Source organism: Montipora foliosa, chromosome 5, assembly GCF_036669935.1.
Source record: "Montipora foliosa isolate CH-2021 chromosome 5, ASM3666993v2, whole genome shotgun sequence".
Classification (NCBI taxonomy): domain Eukaryota; kingdom Metazoa; phylum Cnidaria; class Anthozoa; order Scleractinia; family Acroporidae; genus Montipora; species Montipora foliosa.
In genome coordinates this window covers 47,973,996-47,986,495 of record NC_090873.1, presented here as the reverse complement: position 1 = coordinate 47,986,495, position 12,500 = coordinate 47,973,996, and the positions used below count along the sequence as shown (strand labels likewise).

The 12,500-nt window shown below is 38.0% G+C and overlaps 1 protein-coding gene across 1 annotated transcript in view; it reads left to right on the top strand.

The window, feature by feature from the left end:
- The window catches only part of LOC138004551 (WD repeat and FYVE domain-containing protein 3-like), an 88,026-nt gene that overhangs the window by 15,269 nt on the left and 60,257 nt on the right, over positions 1–12,500 (top strand). The window contains exons 3-12 of the mRNA XM_068851103.1: positions 1,231–1,286; positions 2,046–2,290; positions 4,571–4,725; positions 5,696–5,950; positions 6,428–6,634; positions 7,325–7,422; positions 7,780–8,253; positions 8,382–8,596; positions 9,210–10,576; positions 11,402–11,670. Coding sequence (XP_068707204.1) covers positions 1,231–1,286; positions 2,046–2,290; positions 4,571–4,725; positions 5,696–5,950; positions 6,428–6,634; positions 7,325–7,422; positions 7,780–8,253; positions 8,382–8,596; positions 9,210–10,576; positions 11,402–11,670 — 3,341 coding nt within the window. The remainder of the gene's footprint in view (positions 1–1,230; positions 1,287–2,045; positions 2,291–4,570; positions 4,726–5,695; positions 5,951–6,427; positions 6,635–7,324; positions 7,423–7,779; positions 8,254–8,381; positions 8,597–9,209; positions 10,577–11,401; positions 11,671–12,500) is intronic.

The following is a 12,500-nucleotide window of genomic DNA, read 5'->3' as shown; positions in this document are numbered from 1 at the left end:
TATATTTAGGTTTGTACGTAAGCGTTTCTAAATCGGTGTGTTTTGTAATCTTTCTATAATTAGATTCATTACTATTTTAGAAAGTTCTAGAAGTTTATTGTCAGAGTATATAAGTAGACGAGTCCAAGCGGAGTGTTTTTCTAACTAGTTTTCACAAGCGAAGAGAGTTGGCGTTGGCCGTGTTTATTCAAGTGTGACAGAAGCTGTGTTTATTCAAGTTGGCGGAGGCCGTGTAAGTTTGTCGAATACGAGTTGTTCAGAGTTTTACTTCGTGGAAACTACGTTCATTTTTTGGAATAAACCTTCTTGTTGTTGTTCCGACAACCCTGCGTTCAGTTTAGTTTGCGAACTACTTTTCCTCAAAACATTCGAACTCGTAACAGGGACGTCGGTGAAATCGTAAACAACCGGACGAACCGTCTGGCCTCTGGCCTGAAATGAAATCCCTGTATAAGTATAACAAGAGAACGCATTTTGAAGTCATTTTTGCAAAAGTTATGTCATCAAAATGTTTTTGTTAAACCACGTACTCTCAAAGTTCACTTTTTGTTGCCACGTTCTCTTAAATTGGAGCCCGATAAACTTGAATTTGAGGGATAAATTTTTATGGCAGTTTGCAGCGCAAGTTTATCGAAATATTTTTTCCACTTGACATCAACTTCGAATCAAGGTACGTAGATTTCACGGGCGGAGTGGTGATTTGAATGTCTACACGCGTTTGGAATGCACAAGTTTCACAATAATACACTGCCGCCAATCGCGAGTCAAGTGCTCAGTTTAATTTGGAGCGAGAGCTTCTTCATGAACATGTTAATCTTCAGAAAAGTTTCCATTCATGCACACATTTCTCGCGAGAGTCTCTTGAGACAATACTCTCACCTTGCGAGAGGGTGGTAACTTACTTTTTAGCAGTACTTTAGCAGCTGCCAAGCAGAGGTGCCATAGTGTGCTTTCGGTTCGACCTTGTTGAACTGCGTCGAACGCGGCAGTTCTTTGCGATGATGATCAGGGAGAATAACTGATAGCATCCTAAAATTTGAAAAAAAGTTGCAGCTCACAAAAGTATAAATTACAATAATTTTATGAGGTTTTTTGTATCTTTCTTGAAGGTGAAAGAGAGGTATGCCTACTGGTGACTTTAAAGTCTCAGTCAACAGATTAAGCAATTGCCTTTATCAGCTGTTTTCATAATTTTAATAGGGTTAAAAATGATTTATTTATGTTTTTTAGGAGTGAGTGTCCGAAATATTGAAGCATTCCAAGTTCTTCATACTGTGTTTCTCAAGGTGGAGAGCTCTAGTTTGTGGTGTAGCTAAGTACTGTAACCAAAACCACGTATTGGCTAACCAGAATTAACCCTTTCACTCCTGTGGGGTTTCCCATTGACGAGTAAAATCGTCTGGCGTTAGACAGAGTAAAATCTGTAAGTCTCAGTCTCAGGAGCAGAAGGGTTAAGATATCCAAGTTTTGTTTTCCTGCTGTATTTGACCCACAAGTACAGTCATACAAAGGGATTTAAAGCAGAAGAAATTATTCTTGATAATAACAAAAAATTAAAGCAGAACACATTACCTTGAACAGAAGAAGGATTTTAATGATAATTTTACTATTGGTTAAAGATCAAATCAAACAAAGGTGTGACCCCACAGTCTGTAAAAGAGGCATGTACTGGTGGCTATTGAATTTGCTTTTTTGAAGCAAAGTTAAAAGATTAATATTAAGTTTTTAAGAAAGTGAAGCTGAATTTTCATTAACCTGTAATGTAACTATAATATGGTCTATAATTATTATAGAGAAGGGAAAAAATGTTTATAATAATAGACCGTATTCATAAATGGCAGTCACATTTATAATTCTTTTGTCCACGTGCAAATTAGCCTACCAATCCTCATTTTAGAGCAAAAGTTCTTTTCAATTCACTGTATGGTATCGAGGCTTGGTAGGCTAATTTGCACTTTGACAAAAGAATTATAAATTGGCCGCCATTATTTTATGAATAAGGTCTATGGTGTGTCATTATACATGTAATTGTTTTTTTCTTTCAGAGTACAGACAAGCTTCTATGCCTTAATATTTTGGACTGCATTAAGAACATCTACTGTTCTGATAATGCAAATTATTTCATCCTTCAGTCTCAACATACATTATCCTTGTTTGTTGAAAAAGCACCCGAGAAAGGCACTGAGGTCCAGGAAAGGATTTTCAAATTATTGGAATTGGTGATTTGCAATTTAAACTGGGTGCCTTGCCCAGAGCTCATCTCAGTGAGCATTTTGTTCAAAAACAAGAGGTGAGATAGTATTAATAAGCAATTTTTATTACACATATTATCGCATCCTTCATTCAAGCTTTACTCAACTGAAATGTTCTTGAAGCCGAACACAGTACAATTTCATTTGATTCTGCCTTTGCTAGAGACCTTTTTGATTTCATTCAAATCAAATGGAAAACATCTCCTTATTAGTCTCGATGTACTATCAATGATGTTTCAATTTATGATTTTCTAAGTCAAAGATAATCCCAAAGAGTTAAGTGATCCTTGCATTTATCTGCACAATTTGAGCAAGTGCAATGCTTATTGCACCGGCATTGCAGACCTTATGTATTCAAATCGGGTTGGAGCGACCTTAATTTTCCAGGTGTCTGTAAGAGACAATACTATTGTCCAGATAAGTGTCAGGGTGACCTCATTCTTTTGTCTATAACCCACACTTCAAATACACTCATTTCAAGTATTTCATTCTTCAAGTCCTTTCGTGGGAACACACGATCCCAACAAATAACCTGCTCACAACTGAGAAGCTTCATACCTCAGTTGACAGAACATTGCCCTGCATCACAGAGGTCATGAATTCCAATCCTGTTGGAACCACCCGAATATTATAGGTGTCTGTAAGAGACAAACACCTGTCAGATTGTTTCCGGACTGTCAGATTGTTTCCGGACTCTAAATTTTTCGTTTATTACACAAGTTTGACCGTCAAAGTTGTGTATTAAACAACTTTGACGGTCAAACTTGTGTAATACGCAACTTTGACGGTCAAACTTGTGTATTACACAACTTTGACCATCACTTTTGGCGGTCAAAGTTGTGTAATACACAAGTTTGACCGTCAAAGTTGTGTATTACACATGTTTGACTGTCAAAGTTGTTTAATACACAACTTTGACGGTCAAACTTGTGTAATAAACGAAAAATTTAGAGTCCGGAAACAATCTGACAGTCCGGAAACAATCTGACAGGTGTTGACAATTCCTCAAAATTCATTGTCCAGATAAGTGCAAGGATCAATTCACTCTTTTGTGATTATCTTATCAATTATTAATAATTTTTTATTATTTTACTGTCCCCTATTCATGTATTTTTCTCCATTTTGATGAATTAAGGTGGCTGGAACCAGTTTCACAACACCAATGTTATGGGACCATATGAAACACCAATTATTGCTTAACAAAATGCGCCCACTAAGAATTTTTCAAAAGTGAAAGATATATATGAAATACATCATACATTGCACTGCGGGTATGATTTCATACCCGCAGTGCAATATATGATGTATTTCATATATATCTTTCACTTTTGAAAAATTCTTAGGAGCCAATTCAGGCTCCCTTATTAAATTTTTCAAAAAATTAATTATTTTGGTACCATAACATTGCTGTTTCATCATACAGTATAGCGGTTATAACCCAGCTAATAAGAAGGTCTTTTAAAGTGGTGGAACTGGTTTCAGCCACCTTAAGTTGTTTGTTACATACTCATGGCCAAGAGGACATCAGTTCATTGTGGCAATTTGAGAATTTGTTTGAATCAAATGAGTTGATAAAAGTGAATTGACCACCCAAGGGGTCACCAGAAAACACTGACCCCCAGTCCATGGACTACCCTGACGGACTACCCAAATGGACGACCCCAAAAATACTATTTCAAGTGAGTACTATTGGTCGTATAAAGCAGCATCACAATTAGTGCTAAGCCTAAACATCCATTAAAAACAGTGTTGGTGAACAGTATTTTATTAATTCTAAGCACCCATTTTAAAAAGGTTAGCTTTCAATAATTGTTGCACCAGTTTAACTTCACTTACATGAAGTAATTGGCCATCACAACAGTAATTATTGAAAGTGAACCTTTTTAAAATGGTTGCTTAGACTTAAATACTATTGACCAACGCTGTATAAAATGGATGTTTAGGCTTAGCCCTAATTGTGATGCTGCTTACGACCAGTAGCACTCACTTGAAATAGTATTTTTGGGGTAGTTTGTTTTGGTAGTCCATCAAGGTAGTCCATGGACTGGGGGTCAGTGTTTTCAGGCCATAGAGAGGATTACACAATCACAATGTACTATAATATGACAAAGGGTGAACACCTCATAATCTCAGTTTATACTATCAAATATTTTCTTTTTTCTTTCAAATGCCCACGAAGGAAGTACCACTTTAATTATGTTTTTTTGTGTATCACTGAAAAGTTGTTGACCAGTACAAATAAGGTAATTTCATCATGATTAATTGACCCCGAGATTGGTTTCATCAGATCACTGATTATTGTTATTTTTTCCTGACAGTGTATCAGACTGCCATCATGTTGCTCTTTGTTTTCTGATTCGCATCGTGAGTTTTGATCCCAAGTACAAAGAAGTCTTTAGAGACGTAGGAGTTCTGGAAGTGCTAACAAATTGTTTGAAACAGTACTCAACTGAGTTAAAGGATACATATGACAGTAAGTTGAAATATGAAGGTGAAAATAGGCACTTGAGCCATACATGAAAGTTAAACTTACCCATAAACAAATCTGTTAACAGCAAGACATGACTTGTGACAAAGACAGGTTAAACTGTGAGACAGTTACTGCTGCAGCCCAGTCAGGATGGTTTTGAGTGGTAGGCATCTAGCCCTTGCCTAGTAGGGGGGTCCGGGGCATGCTCCCCCGAAAAATTTTGAAAATTCGGCTTCAAATGGTACCCTTGTATCTGGCACATTTTAGGGGTAAATTCAGCCCCTCTTTTTCAGCTTACAGATAACAATACTCAAGAGCTTTTTTCCTCAAATGCCAGTTATTTTCCACCAGTAGCTTTAATGGGAAAGTGCTCGCGAAATCAACAATTTTAATCAAACTCTGAAGAGTTCAAATCCTTAGAAATACATGTACATTGCCCAAATGCAAAACTACATGTACAGTGTATATAGGTTTCTAAGTCAACATTTACTGATATCAGTTCTTATGAAAGAATTTAGAAAGTTTTGGAGAAGCAGTGAAATTGTCTCCACAAGCTCGTTTAGATGCCATCTTGTTAAACTTTGTAACTGCAAGAACTTTGAATGCTGACTGTTCGTGTGGCTCATTTTCCCACCTCATGTTCAAGCCTTTCCTATGCTCCAGTAACCCTGCTGTTCAGCGTTTGTGTCAAATTACATGTATATTTTCTTGAATTTCGGCTTGAGACACCAAAAGAAACGTTTATATAATTATATTGTTTGGTTACAATTAATTTTGGTCTTGTGTAGACCTCACATCAATTTGTTATCTATGTACTTTAGTAGGTGGCAGATATTTCATTGTTGGCTGCAAAATCGCTGTCTGCTGGCACATTTTGACTTGGCTGCTGCTGCCCCAAAGGCAATCTACCTATACCCCAAACCTGGATTAATTATCAGGTTATTGTAAAATTAATGTTTTGTCTGTCCGCTAGGTATGGCTGAAAAGGAAAGCTCAGAGCAAGATGTGGTTTTTTGTGATGAAGCAGACAGTTCAGTCCTAGATTATCCTTTCCTTTTAATGGGCTGCCTTAGACTTCTGCTGGAAAATAACTCCGCAAATGCTGCCATGTTTCGTGAATGTGGAGGTGCTCAGTGTGTCCACGACATTGTTCCTTACTCTAGCTGTAGAACAGAGGCACTGAAGATAATACGAGAATTGATACTCAGTGGTGGCAATGATGATCTGGGTAAATGAATGAATGGATTCAAACTATAACTTGTCCTTGGTTACTATGATTAAACTATCCTTCAGGCATCATCTCACCATACTGTCTTGTAAATAGACTGTAAAGAATTGACTCATGGTCTCCAAAGAGCAGAACACCTGTTACTCTTTCTATGCAAACATGTGGTTGGTCTACTTGATTTGTCTTGAGGGCTTCTCAGAATAATTATGAGGCTACAAATATTATCTTCATAAGGGGCCCCTGTTAGTGCTGTTGTGCTAAATTTATTGGCACTTAAATAAAGGTGTTATTATCATCATCATCATCATCATCATCCTCCTCCTCCTCCTCATCATCATCATCATCATCATCATCATCATCATCAGTCAGGGTATTTATCAGTGTCTTGCACTTTCTCTTACAAAGTAACCAATAACATTATTTTTTGTTCTCTGCAGGCCTTTGATTTGATTTATGTCAATGTTGTTTCTACTGTAGGTACTTTGCTTAGCTTGATGCATTCAACTTCACAGTCAGAGGTCAAACTCAAGTCAGATGTGTTGGATGCATTGCTTAAAGTGTTTGACCTTGACCCCAAGACACGAGAAGGATTTAGAGAAGTGGGGGGATTTGTGTATGTCATGTCTGTGTTGATAAACATGGAGGGAAGTCTAGCTGACCCTATCTCCTCTGGCTGGCAAAATGGTGAGGACTAGTTTTGTCCACAGTGTAGATGGATAATCCTTTGATGCCATGTTTCCTGTCATTTTCAAAACTGGCCACTACTTGTGAAAAGCCAAGAAATGTAGTTTAAAGTGGTTATGGTTAGAAGTAAAATAGTTAATTACCGGTATAATGATATTTTCCTTTCTGTTTGCAATCTGTTTCCTGCCCATTGTCTAGAGTAGTCCTATCTTGCTGCTCGAAAAAAGACAGCTTTTCGCAAATGCAATTTCAAAGTAACAAAATTAACGCTCACAAAAATAGGGGTAAACTAGTCCCTACAGTACTGCTCAAACATTAAGTTAAGATGCAGCGTGAGATGTGAATGGTGTAGCATGGGTCAACTGAAACAATCAAATCCTCAGATGTTATGAACTTTTAGGGAAATGTTATTGTAAGTAACTCAACTCTTGATATACAATATGACAACACAAATTTCACTGTTAATTGCATATTTTGTGATTTTTTACAAGTATTAAAAAGGATGTTGCCTCATATCGGAACTGTAATAGGAATAGGTCCTGGAATAGTAAGTTTATGATAAATTTGAATTCCTAATTATACAAAGACCAAGTGCTGTAACCCGGAAATAGGAAATCCTTGAGAAAGAGAGGGGTCTTCGACTTTTCCATGCTTGCATAATCACGAAACTTTTCTCTTTTTTCTCTCCAGTGAAGCGTGAAGAAATCCTTAATCTTTTGCGAACAGTATTTCATGTACTGACCGCAGCTATTCAAGATGATCCAGCCAATAAGAACTTCATGGATGAGGTGAGGATGTTTTTTGGATTATTTAGTGTAAACGTACTGTGATAGTGCCCAAATCTCTTACATTACGTGTACATTTAGTTGGAAATAATTTTCTTCCATACATGTACTGGTAATATCCTACTCTCGAAACTGTCTCATCTTAAACCATTCTCATTCAAAATAAAATATCCTTTTACAATATGAAACCAAATCATGGAACATACTCTAGTTATTTTATTTGAACAGTGCCAAATGTATCATTTTTGTATGACTTAGTATACATTCATGATTACTATAATTATAGACTAAGTATAATGGTGTATTCCTCTTGGTTTATATCCTTCTCAGACTGCACTGATTGCTCATCTTACTTTTCAGATTCGCTTCCAAGGGCTTTCAGACACAATCCGTTTGCTTGGTTGCTTCTCTTTGGATGCTGTCAATATTTCACCTTCTACTGCAGGAGATCAGAACAAGAAGAGGATTACATGCATGCATGGATGTGATGGAAAACTCCCACCAACAACACAACAAGTGCAATTATTGTCCAGGCAGCCTGGTGTGGAATCCATCCAATCATCAGTTTCCTTTGAGGGCTCCTTGGATCTTCATCCTTCCTCTGTGTTATTTGCTGCAAACGAGATGATTAAAAATCTTTTTGATATGGCAACAGACTCGTTTGGTTTGAAGAGTGGTACAAGTATTGTTTATGCTTCTCCTTCAGAATTAGAAAGTGTGTCACCTGGGAGAAATGGAGTGGGTATTCCATACATTTATCACCCTGGTGCCATCACAGCTGCTTTTGATCTCCTCCCAGCTATTGCAGAATTGAATGACACTCTTTATTCTGAGGTATTTTTTTGTACACAAAGGAAGTGTTACTGTTACTATTCCACTTTCCCTTATACATTTGTAGTATGCTTATCCAGCATAAGATGAGTGCGCAGATGGTGGAGTAAACAGTCCTGCTTGTTTTGCAGGGTTGCCTGGAACTGCAGTTGTACTGGATCTCTCATCTTCAAAACTTGTTAAAATGTGAACACAATCAGCAAGTCATGTGTGAAGCAGGGCTTCCTCAACAGATTCTTGATCGATGTGAAGTTGCCCTTATCACCGAGGAACATCCATTGCATGCTCCTCTTCAAAGGATGTTTGAACGACTTGCTTCACAGTCACTGACACCAACAGTGTTGAGGTATTGACATTTTTGACACATCTTGTTACACGGCCACATGCTCTATATATTTTCAATTTATTTTCTGATGTTTTAATAGCTTTTTTGTAAAGATTGGTAAAAGTGCTTGTACATAGGAGGCAGTGTGGTCCAGTGGTTAGAGCGTTGGGTTTGCATGCGGCTGCTCCGGGTTCAAATCCTGTTCTAACGTCTGGCTTGGATTTGTTTCTGGTTGTGCCAGATTCAACTCTACCATGCTTTGTAAATAGCCAACTGGTTGCCTCCCGCCAGTTGTGGTTCTTAATAATGTTTCTGTTAAGTTTGAATTGTTATTTTCACCTGGCTTGTTAACAGTGGAGAGCCTGTAAACTAGCTTGGATAGCTAAGTGCACTTCCACTATAAACAAAGCATTTACATTTTTTTTTTACATGTATTTGGCTAAAATGGTGGTGATATAACAGAGCATTTTAAGGAATGTTCTGGAAAAGAAGTCAATTGCATTTGATATCCTCATTATACCCCCTGTTATCTGAATTTGGTATAGTTGTCATTTATGTGAGCCAGAATTTTGTAGTTTCAAATGTGAGGCCCACCAGTAAATTGTTTTTTGACTTACGTTTTTTTTAATCCCAGGGACTTTCTCAGGCTTGGATCACCACTTTACAGCCGATCCTTTGAAACTCTGGATGAAAATATTATGACTGTTACAAAGTTGAGCAAAGATACTCTTGCAGAAATAACAAATGATAAGAAAGGGGAAACCCAAGATCTTTCAAGCAATCAAGTATTTAGGAATGAGCTAATCAAGGAGTCACCTAATAAACCAACTGATATTCATTATGTAACTCCAAGGAAACTATCTGAGATTGTCAATAGACGACTTTCAGACACAACAACCCCTGATGCACGTTCTAATACATTGACATTTAGAGATGTTATGCTTAGTATGTTAGTGTCAAGCTCAGAGTCTGCTTCAGATGTTGAATCAAACTCTGATGAGGAAGAATACTTGATAGTGACAAAAGACACTTCCAACAAAGTCATTTCTGACCAAAGTCCTAAGTTTGCTAGTGATGCTGATGATGACACTCCACCACAACGCCCACCAAGGAGACCAAAGCCAACTGCTAATAACTTGGACAACTCCTCTGGATCCATTTGTGACTTAGACTTGTGCAACCAGGGATATCAAATGATGTTGAAAGCCAGTGGTCAGGGACAAGATATACCAACAGCTGAAGTTGATGGGGTGGATATAGACATCATCAGCAATACAGATCAAGTTGTTTCTTGTATTGACCAGGGTGAAGACACTGTTATTTTAGATGTCAAAGAGCAAGCCATTGAAAACAAGACTGATGACTCAGTAGAACTCAAGAGCATTGAAGTTGAATCTAGCAACACCAGTAGCAATATTATAGTTGATAGTGATGTTGATATACCATCTACAGAACCAGGTGAAATTGTGCAAAGTACGGAGACATTTCCTATTACCAATCTCGAAGCAAATGCTGAATACATTGATATCAGCTCTATAAAGACACAGAACACTGAAACTAATGGTGATAGCTCAGCAATGCCCATAGCTGAAACTGTTAGCACAGACCCTCCACACAAAGCTTCTCAACTAAGTTGTAATGACATCTCTGTGAAACTATCTTTACAAATTGTAGAGAGTCACCTAGATCCTTCAGACAGCTGCAGCAATTTTAAGGAGCCATTGAATGCAATACTTAATGAGGAAAATGGTGTTGTACATGTAGATGACAGTGAAAAGGATGAGGATAGACATGATAATGAGGAGAAAGAAATGCCACTGCAGTGCTTTGGTGGAGGTGCTGTTCCTCTAACCCGTGTAAAATGTGTAGTCTCTATGACAACACCAAGGGATGCAAGAGCACATGGTACAAGCGACTGTCCCTCATTTGTTGAGTTTGACATGAATGTAGATGGCTTTGGCTGTATGTTTTTGCCTGCAATTGCTCCACAGGTGTCAGCTGGTAAGGTTTATCTTGAGTTTCTGGACTTTTTCTAGCAAATAACACCAAAATTGAGGGGCCCTCAGCAAAATCATCACAATGCTTTTTGGTCAAATCAAAGCCAGATTTTCTGCATGAAATGGTGCATAATGATGCATTCCAAACCCCATGGCAATGGTATGAACAAAGGAAAATTATTTTTAAATTAATTAAACCCATTGACAACCAGGGGTTCCCACCCTGCGAGCAGAGCCTCCTCTTGTCTTTTTCTTTACTGAGGAGGAGAAAAGGAGGCTCTGCCCGAATCGCGTCAACTCTTTGAAGCTGCCGCAGCCCGAACTTCTGGACTAGTCAATCTTGTTTTCTCTCGTCAAACCTGTTTTTCTCGTGCGAGCATCCATTTAGTGACAAAACCGATGGTTATAATTGAGCCCACTGTACCATGAAAAACCAAGATGGCGGCGAGATCTGGCATATTAGGCTTGGGTTCAAGACTGTATCCTGGCAACATGCAGCACATATTCAATAAAGATCCTACTCGATTCATGCAGAGCCTTTCTCAAGAAACCCAAAATCGAGCAAGCAAAAGAAAGGCTCTGCTAGCAGGGTGAGGGGTTCCCCATTGACAAGTAGAATCGTCTGGCGTTAGACAGAGTAAAGTACTAAGTCTGGCCGGTTTAGGCAGGTTTGGATGTCAAAGGGTTAATTATTTCAAGTTTGGGGACAATTCAAGTGGGAGAAATTGAAAACAAGATTGTGTTAATGATTGCAGTGGCCAGTGCAGTCTTTGCTTTTATGACTGGCTGACAAAATTCTACTTCAAATTTTATTTTATGTTTGTTACAGGGATTGCAACGGTCAGCTCAGTCATGGCTCCTGCGGCAGTGATGGGTGGAGTCCCAGGTGTTGGAGTAGGGGAAAGGATGTTTCCTCCACAAGCTGGCTTAACATTTGTGTCATGGATTTGTGTTGATCACTACAGTGATACAACAGAAGACCGACATCCTATTAGATTGTTGACTATCATGCGACAGTTCCGTAGTGGCAGTGAGAAGATCGCAATAAATGTTCCATGCTTGATGATTAGTATTTCAGCTAAAGATAGAATGCTAGTGGTGCGTCCCTCATTACATTATTTTGATTTAATGATAAAAGTGCATTAATGTAAAGTTAATTTTAAGAAGGATGTAAAAAGATGTACCACTTTTAATCCACTCACATTGATCTATTTGCACACACGTGCAACCCAATCAATCGTCAACTAAAGCCACATTCTGCTTTTGATTTGGCAGTCGTTAAATGGTAACAATAGGCCCTTGCATGACCATGTCAATCATAAAAAATGGGTGTGGTACAAAAATTATATGCCAAAAATGGAAAGAGCATGATGAAATTAGTACTAAGAATGCCAATTTTGAGGCCACTGACATTTAGGTGAGAAATTTTACTGTGATTTTAATGCTTAAAAAAAATTAATAACTGAGATTATATGGAAAATGGCTGCTGGATGGCAAGCTTTGCCATCCAGCACAGAATTCTTTTACATTTTTCAAACTTTCAGTTGACTCTAAAATCACACACTTAAATGTCAGTGGCCTCAAAAGTGACATTCTTACTAATTCAAATAATTATATGAAGTGTGGTTATGAAAATCTTTTCAGGCAAGCCAAGCTGTTTTTCTTTTTGTTTGAGTTTGTTGAATTCTACACTTGAATGTTCTCTCAAGATTATGGTGTGTTTCGAAGAATCGTGAAACTCTTTGTGCGATCAACATTAACATGAGCGAGAAGGTTCTAAGATGGTTTGGTGTCACGATCTTGGCAGGGATTAGAACTCATCAGGATTTCTAGTAGCTCAAATGGTTAGAGCCTCGACCAGCATTACTAAGGTTGCAGGTTCTTGGAATTTTGAAATATTTTTTCGTGATTTCCTTACCAGTTGCCAA